Source organism: Habropoda laboriosa, unplaced genomic scaffold (genome assembly GCF_001263275.1).
Source record: "Habropoda laboriosa isolate 0110345459 unplaced genomic scaffold, ASM126327v1 scaffold128, whole genome shotgun sequence".
Taxonomy (NCBI): Eukaryota; Metazoa; Arthropoda; class Insecta; order Hymenoptera; family Apidae; genus Habropoda; species Habropoda laboriosa.
Window position 1 is genome coordinate 401,429 of NW_017100281.1, and position 9,325 is coordinate 410,753.

Here is a 9,325-nt window from a genome sequence, read left to right on the forward strand (position 1 = left end):
ATTGAAACTATTGAAATATTAAAATATTACTTTCGTACAAAGTATTAAAATAAAAATATCGAAATATTCAATAATTGCTTAGAAGAATTGCTTAAATTGTTTACTTAACTGTTCACAGAACTTTTCGAAAAGCAGAAAAATTAAGACAAACCAGAAGCAATTAAGAACTTGCCTGAAAAATGTGGAAAATATTGTGTTATTATTATGATTATTATTATTTTCATACGAATATGAATCGTTCACAAAACCGAATGAGTTTTTGTATCTCGAGATATATGCGCATATTTACGGGCTAACACATCGTTTGTCTGAGACTCACTTTTACTCAGACACCAAACACGAGGCATAAAAGCGAAAATACTGGCAGACACATAACAATTTCACCTCTCTTCTTTCCGCGTAATTTCCTCTAGCATCGCAATCTTCAAATTTTATATTCTATTTTCCGGGGGGAAAAAATTTGTCAATTCAGTCGATTATGCCAATTGTCAATTTATACGTTGGCTGAATTATGAATATACGAGGCAGAGAATACTTTTAATAGAGGCAGGGCCACGTTTAGAATTTTGGAGGGCCTAGGCGCAACATCGTTACGAGGCCTTTAAAGAATACCTAAGTCTATTCCAGTTAATCAAATTCATACACTTTTCTTTTTTAAGTGTACTGAAAATAAACGTCGACGTTTCCTTGGTAACTCATTTTAATAAATTATTGGACTGCAGAAATTCTCTCGATGAATAGCGGACCCTCATAAATTTGGAGATTACGTTTTCAGTGGCCTCTTGCTTTTATATTATGCATTTAATATTTAATAAACTAAGTATTTCATTGTGCAACTATAACTGGGCTGCTTTTTATATTATTGTTTGTGAGGAGTAAAGTTTTGAAACGTGAAGTCCCAGCTTGCGCCTAATGCACCTTATGGTAAATGTGTTCCTGCGATACATTGACAAGAATGTATCGAACATTGTGAAACTCCATTTCAATGGAGTTATGTTTTTTCTCAAAATATACAGCTCGAAACAGCGAGAACTTTCTGAATGGTCTAATAGTAGGTATTGCTCACGAATAGGCTGCGGATTTTTATGCAAATTCATGCTTACATGAATGTAATTAAAAAATTAGAAGCCAGATAGACAACTGTTTTATTCGCTAAATATTATAATGAGTACTATACTTTGGGTTTATTATGTGCATTCTGTGTACTTCTGTGCCTTCAAATTTTCCATAAATCAATAAAAATCCGCAGTCTACTCGTGAATTTAGCATAGTTGAAAAAATAACGAGCAGAAAAATGCTCCACGTCGCTTTGTCTAGATTTCACAGTTTTCCAGTTAAAAAGTAAATGAAAAAAATGCTAGACAATCGCACTGGGACCTACAGTACTGGGTTAAGCACAAAATTCATGCCAATTTTTAAGTAAATAAATAAGCTCCACGTTTCAAAGCAATAATTTCTTTACTCTACGAGGTATGCACCGTTTTGTTCTACAACTTTTCGCCGCGCCGTTTCCCGACAATTTGAAAATTCCATTTTGTCAAAAAGTTTATTTTCCTTTAAGGTCGAAATTTTCATCTGCAAATTTCGCAAATCATTTATGATCAATTTTTCCTGACAGACTACTTTCTCCGTAAACATTAAACACTTTGTCTGCCGTTTTAGTGGTATTCGTTCCCAATCCAATACATCAATTACAGTACATACACAATACGGTAAACGTACAATAACACGGACAACCCAGGTGATCGTATCTCGGCTAAAAACGGAAAAGAGAAAACCTGTAATTAGAAAAACACCACTAGGATTTTTCACTTCCCAACATGTGGAACAGTGTCGGAAAAGCGCGTTGAATCTGTTGAATTCGGTAGCGAAGCGTGGGAGAGACACTTACGATGTCACGATTTCGCACGATCTCCATTTTTTTTTTCTTTTTCTCTTCGTTTTAGACCGATCAAAGAAAAAGAGTGCATGACCAGTGGTGTGTGCCGAAGCATAACACACTGGCAGCCCTCGGAGGCATTACTACTTCGTTACGCTCGTGTATTTTTCCGAAACCTTATTCCCGTATTGTACCAGTGCTGCCTCGACTGAAAAATTAACGACATCGTATCCACGTAATTAATTAACTCACCGAGTCAATCCGAAAGACGTACTTTATCCAATCTCGCTTACAAAGAGCCTTCAAACGAACGTATTGTAAAATTGACGAAACAGTATTAGAACGACTAATTTTTACTGGAGAATTTCGATTAGCAAATCCTGTACACAGCTTTACCGAGTTCTAATCGTTCTTTTTAATGCTGTATGACTGCTTCTGTATTGAACAGGACATCATAAACGGGAGAACAGAATTTCTACAGACAAAAACGAGCCAAAAATGTAGAATAAAGTTTTTTAGTACGAGGCTTCCTTTTTGAGAAAAGTGAACTCGAACATTTCTTTACAGGTAGACGTGCACCAAGTTTCGACTGGATAGAGCTTCGAACGGATAAAGCAATTATTTGCTCGCTATTATATTTCTAATGTAATAATTGGTATCTTTCGATTTACGACTAAGGATGTATAATTAAAATACATCGCAGAATTGAACATTTATTCGGTTAGTTTATAAACTGTTGGAAATGATGTCTGTTTTGCTGTAAGTAAAGCTGCAACTTCGTATTAAAATTGCGCGCAGAAGCGATAATAACAAAATTACCTTTTCAAAGCTACCAAATACAGATAGCGATCGAACGCTTTGCGCTGCCTGGTCGAAACTTAATTAGGTAAACACACGTGTATTAGATAAATATTCAAATCAAACTTCCTCAAAAACGAAACTCTATATCAGAAAATTTTATTCTATATTTTTTATTCAATTTTGCATGAATTGGGCTGTTCGGAAAATTCGTAACGAAATTTAAACCGTCGTATCTCTGTTTCTAATTGACACAGCGATAAAAGTTGAATTTTTCGTGCTCCATTTTTAACGCTCGTTTTTAAATTTTTTAATTTAAATTTCGTGAATTTTTAACGCTCCACCGCGGAAAATATAGTTCGCTTTTGGGAGTAATTTTAGGGGTACATTGGATTTATCTTCAAATAACGAGTAAAATACCTTCTGGTTTTTCTCGCTACCTCGATTAGAAACAGAGATACGTTAGTTTGAATTTTTCTTACATTTCGCTACGAACTTTCCGAACCACCCAATAGAATAACTCCATTGCAGTAAAAATATTTAAAAAAATCAGAAACGTCACAAATAAATTTTATCATTATGCAAAATACTGACAAAATTTCTATTCTCGAAATGATAAAGCAAGTTCTAGGATTTCCGAAATGGGTGAAACGAAAACCCTGTAAAAAGGATGTCTCTGAACGATAGGTATTTAGTTCCGCTGTGTGCGGAATAGAGACCGGAAGACGGATACGAAAACAACGAGATCGAAAAATTGCGGTGAACAGAGGGTTGAAATGTCCTCTTGCCTGTCGTTCTTTTAACTTCCTGGTTCGCTCGAGGACCACCCCCCGCAGCTCTAGCGGATTCTCCTGTCCGATTGCCGGCCACAAAGCTATGCAAATTGTCCGGCAATTCGGCGCAGTAAACAACATTGTTCGCACGGCCAGGTAAACGGACCGCGAGACTACTGTGCACCCGAATTTCGTAACCGAATCTAATTTCAGAGCAAACACCCTTTACGAAAACTCGCCCGGTGTGCACGCTTTAAAACGTTTGTTGCGCTTCCGCCTTCGTACGATGACCAATCTTTTGGGAAAATAGGTGTGTACGAGGGAAACGGTTGAAACGACAGACTGAGAAAGCATTTTTAATATTAGGTCATCCCATAAGCGAGAAATAAGAAAAGCTTTTGTCTAAAATTAATTTTTCTAAAATATAAAGGTTCCTTGAAAATATTGATCTAGATTATAAAATTCGACACGAACTTATTGGGTGACTTAATATAGCGACAGTCTATGAATTCACGTGCAGAGTATAAATGTAGACTTTCGCGAACTCGATATTTAAGAAAATACTTTAGTATAACAAATTTTTTATATTTCATTGTAGACGTTGCTTTAAAAATATGTAGACATATAAAAAAGTAAATGACTACACTTGGTGTGTAAGAATTTCCAACAGAAGTTCAAGTAGAGTGGTTCTACAGGGTGGGCCATGTAAAACAGGCCATCTAATAATCTTCTCTATAAAAATAAGTAACTTAAGCCACTCTCATAATCACCGGCATAATAGAAATTGATCTTTCAAAATATGGTACGGAACGCTGCAATACATTCGTCGATAATCGATAAACTAAATACACAAGCATTAACAAAAGGCCGTAATTTCTTCAACAGTTTATCACTTGTTTTAATATATAGAAGATTACCTTACACTCCATTCATTACCCAGATAGCACACGACTTAGAAATGTTCATTTTACATCTATTTTTGGTCCGAACGTCTTACGACCTGAACTGGACGACTTGAAGACGTACGAATTAGTACGTTCTAACAACGTGTAAAAATGATGTCTTTATGACATTTTTAAAACATTTCTAAAGCCAGCATAGTGCTTCGCCGCGCCACGATTCAAAGCATCTTAATTTGTATAACACTGGACGTTGTTCGAACATCTTTTGAACATATTTACACTCTTACTTGATGTCTTTATAAATGTACTGAGAGAAATAAGAGAACAAAAGAAACAGCTTGATTTTTACAAAGCTGGAAACGAGCTTGTACGTTGACAAAATTATGTCAGATGTATCTTATTTTAGCTGAAAATTGTTGTATTGTAATCGTCGAAACATTGCAGTCCTAACATAATAACTTGTACAAGAAGGTATAATTTTTCACGTCGCTAATAACTCATACAATTCAAGTAACGAGAAAAAACGAAGTTCCAGCGGAAAAGTGTGTGGAAATATTTTTCACAGTCGCTTTAAAACTATACATACAGTACCGATCAAAAATTTGAGGCCACTTATCGATATTAAACCTATTTCCAATTTCTTATAAATTTGAAATTAATGCTGCAGGAATCATTTCGCTAAATTCGAGCAACAAAGAATTCGTTAAAAAGTCCTTAAAGTCGCTAACTGTTCTCTGAAAATTCTTGCAATGCATAGTGGTCCCGAAACTTTTTACCGGTAGCATAATATATATCACGTTCATAATTACCCCCGTCGCACATATCCGAAGTGCACGGCGCTCTTCGCTCTGTAACAATGTCTCGCTCTGAATCTCGCTTATATTGAAGGATAAAAGGTGATTTTACTCTCTAACGTGCAACCTGCGTTCTACACGTATATTTGAAGCACACGTTCGCCTCCGCCGTGGCAGATACCCTGAAGTGATCCAGGCCAGTGTGCCAGCGCAATTCGTGGAGTGCGAGATGAAAGAAAAAAGAAAAACGCACGTATCATGTCTTCGAAGAGCAAGTAGATTCCTTAATCTCCCTACCTTCCGGTTGATGGCAGCCATGCCGAAGCTCGTCACAGTCCGTAGACCGGCCTAACCGGCCTAACTCAACGATTCACCTGGTCGAGACGGAAAAACGAATCCTCTTCACTTTTACCACGAAACACATTGAAAAGCGCGAGCTGCTCGAACTGCTGCTTTTCGTATTTGCGGACTATACGCTTCTAGAATGTATACATACGTGACTTTTTGCCTTGGACGCATATTCGCAATGACCGCACGATTACTCACACTCCTCCGAGAGAATAATTTCTGGACACCTCTGGAACAGTTCTAGGTTTACTTAAAAAAAAAAAAGAAGAAAGGAAATTCGAAAAGCACCGTTAATGTTACTTTGCCAAATTTTGACAAATATTGAACATGAGCATTTTGATTTTAATTTGAACTATGACCACAATTTCAAATCTTTGGAGAAAGATAAGGTAATTCCAAAAGAACCAATTTAATACATTAGGAGTGCTGATACAGTAGCGTTGCTGTAAAAAATAATTCCTAAAGGAATATAAATTAAAATTGCATTATTTGAAAAAAAATTTACGACGGATACGAATACCTGCTGTTGTATGTACATTGCGCCAATAATTTGATTTGAACCTCTGATACGACACTTATCATCATCCTAATTGTACACCTTGGTTCGTTGTTTTGCTTTCTCTTTCGGGAGTGGCATGCTCTAGTTCGCTTGGCCACGAAACCGTCCATCTGTCAGTACGGTACACGTCCTCTGGTTCGTATTTCTCGACTTCAATTTTGTGCGATTCAGGCGTAAAGTATACTAAACTAAATCGCTCGGAAGCCAAGTAGATCGTTAAATGAATCAAACTGAGGATCTCAAAAACAATAATATATTTTGTACTTTTACGACAAGCAAATATGTACAGATATACATATATAAATTATTTTTTAGAAGTATGTACAATGATGTAAATGATTATAAATATGCATACACATAAACTTTTTATATATAATGCATAATAACAGGCAAAAAGACATCTTATCACTTATATAGCTTCAAAAATAGCATTTTACTTTGTACATTCACCCTAATAATTTCAACTAGATAAATCTTAATAAAAAAATAGAATTTTGTCATGTGCGTCTTATGTTACATAATAAATTAAGTATAATTAAATACCTTACCATATATTACATATTATTAAAAATAAATCTACTCCATAATAATTTCATTACAAAATACCTTCAACAATGTTAAAGCGGTCTATTTTGTGCTAACACGTTTGTAACATAAATTTTAATAAAAATTCATTACTTTCAAATCCAGGTACACTGCATGGTCTTCAAGTAAACGAATATCTTTAAATTATTCGTATACTTAAATATTTTCAGAGATTCAGCGAATCAAAATTATTCAGTCTTGAAGTTCTTATTCAGACCTCTTATTTATGGAAATGACATCGTTATAATTCTGAACGATTTAAGAATAATATTTTCTAACTTCTGCGAGCAAAAATTCTTCGGTCAATTCGTTTATTTCTATGAATCTTTTATTGGCCCGACTAAAATAATAAATATCACCGGTATAAATATCGAACCACAGAGCGTGAATGTGTAAGTCGTGCCTTTCGAGCCGTTTTTTTAAAAACCCATAAGAAGCTATGTTTTGTAGTTGTTGTAGAGTATTTACCTGAAAATAAAATAATTTGAAATTACAATAACTATAAACATTATCACGATCGAGTGAATAAAAAACTGGTTCGATTCTTAACAAGAATTGCACATTTGCGGTGGTTTAAAATTGAATCAGTGTACACTTATACTAACTTGAGACAATTTGTCCTCTATGGCAAATTTATTTTCGGGGTCGATATAAGCCACAAACTTTCGCAATGGCGTTTCAGCTTGAAAAAGTATCGGCTCGTGAAAGCCAGTAATTTCAAGCTGTTGAAACTTGGCTAAACTGCTGCTAGCATGCGCACACAACCATGCTCTTAATGGTGATATCCTCCTGTTCACCTAAAAATTAGACGTGATTATAAATTCAGAAAATAAATTCGAAAAATAATAAAACCAATTAAATACGTACTTTTGATGCAAATTCTTCGTCGCGTAGAGCGTACAATAAATTCATAGCTTTGCAATCGCTATGACCGCAAACTATAATGTGCCTTATGTCGTTCATTACACAACCAAGTTCTAAGGCCGCAGGTTCACACATCGTCAACTCGTCAACGAAATGCTGAGAATGAGGAATCATATTGCCAGCATTTCTCACTGAAATATTTAATAAATACAATTATGATATTTTAATTTAACCACTCTTAAATCCAACATTTATTTCAAAAATTATTAACACGACATTTATCGTTTATTCGGCTAAATATGTTAAAAACGAAATACTTATTTTGGATAAAAAATTATTTTTTAAATATATTTGAAATATTACAGTAATGTTTAACTTCATGACAGTATATTATATTGTAACATAAAAGTGTTAAAAAATAAATTTCACATTGAAAAGTATAACGTCAGGGTGAAGTCTCGTACCGACAAACATGTCCCCAACGTTTGTTTCCGTAAATCTAGTTGGGATCATCCGGGAGTCCATGCAGGTAAAGAATACTGCTTTTGGCTGTGATAAAAGTAACGACAAAGTCAATATCGGTAGTAAGTGTTAGTATTGCACTGTATATTAATGATGTAATAATCTTTTAAATCGTTTTATATGGTAGGTATTCTTGATACAATTGATATGTGCGAGTGGGTTTTCATCCTTGATTTATATATGTACATAATTTTCACGCATGACAATAATAATTTCTAAATAAACGGAAACTTTTCTCATAACAGCAAATTTTAACAGTAACAAATATATTACAAAAATATTTCAATATTAACATTATACGCGTTAGTGTAATTTGTAATAATGATAAACAACGTATAATCTTTATTGATCACGTAGTAAAACTAATTCGGCACGTGTTTTGACGAGATTCAAAACCATGTGTATATTGATATGTTTCTCTTATCAATGATTCTTTAATTGAAGGACACACATACATGGTACAAGGGCATAGAAACTTGTTTTTCTATTCAAACGTTACAAAAGTATACACACAAAACACTTGTTTTAATTAAACATTAACAAAATTAATTAAACATTGAATCTTCTCATTATATTTTTCATTTAATTTTTATACAAAAACAATGATTATTATTATATTCAATTCGATTTCTATTCGAAATGTTAATGTACTATGACGTACAAAATCATAATGAGAAAATATACATACCTATGAATCACCAACAATTAATTAAACAAAAGAATGTTAACATACCTCGGGATGATCTCGAACTTTTTGAAATTGTTTCACCATTTCTTCTCTATGGCATTTTCTATATTTTATTATTCCCTTAATTATCCTATCCATAGTAAACTTTATGGATACTTCGACACGTTTTGTCAACCTAAAGTGATGACAATGCACGAATCTATGACTACTGGGCGAATGGCGGTAATTTTAAATATACTTGAAAACTAAACATTGTATTTACTATGATTTGAATATACATATTGCTCAACTTACCTTTTGGTTCTTTTAAGGAGAACAATAAAAATAAATTTATTTTTACGCTTTTATTTGCAATTACTTATGAAAGCATTCAAATGCTTGCATCATAAATTATTAACAAAGGAATACATGCTTTAGATTCAAGATTTTAAAATGATACTGTAGCTATAGTAATAAATCTTGAGAATATTTGGATACAATTAAAAACAATTTATATGGAATTGATAAAACATTCAGTGTAAACACATCCCTTACAGAAGTCACAAAAATACTTTAATATACAAATTTTTTTATTATTCGGTGTAATTATTATTAAATTTGGTACAGTGTTTAT

General features: G+C 33.8%; 1 protein-coding gene across 1 annotated transcript; it reads right to left on the reverse strand.

The window, feature by feature from the left end:
- Positions 1–6,896: 6,896 nt before the first annotated feature.
- Positions 6,897–8,876, reverse strand: LOC108573647 (beta carbonic anhydrase 1). The gene is made up of 5 exons (XM_017936122.1): positions 8,758–8,876; positions 7,967–8,051; positions 7,506–7,693; positions 7,244–7,435; positions 6,897–7,106 (listed from the first exon to the last, which is right to left on the reverse strand). Exons 1-5 carry the CDS (start codon positions 8,848–8,850, stop codon positions 6,897–6,899), a joined length of 768 nt encoding a protein of 255 aa, XP_017791611.1. The 5' UTR covers positions 8,851–8,876.
- Positions 8,877–9,325: the final 449 nt, after the last annotated feature.

Excerpts from the sequence above, each read along its gene's own strand:
- LOC108573647 (XM_017936122.1), bottom strand. The coding sequence starts at position 8,850 with ATGGATAGGATAATTAAGGGAATAATAAAATATAGAAAATGCCATAGA. Across the intron at positions 7,694-7,966 it reads CGTTGGGGACATGTTTGTCG|TGAGAAATGCTGGCAATATG; the intron begins GTACGAGACTTC and ends TAAATATTTCAG. Across the intron at positions 7,436-7,505 it reads ACGAAGAATTTGCATCAAAA|GTGAACAGGAGGATATCACC; the intron begins GTACGTATTTAA and ends TCTAATTTTTAG.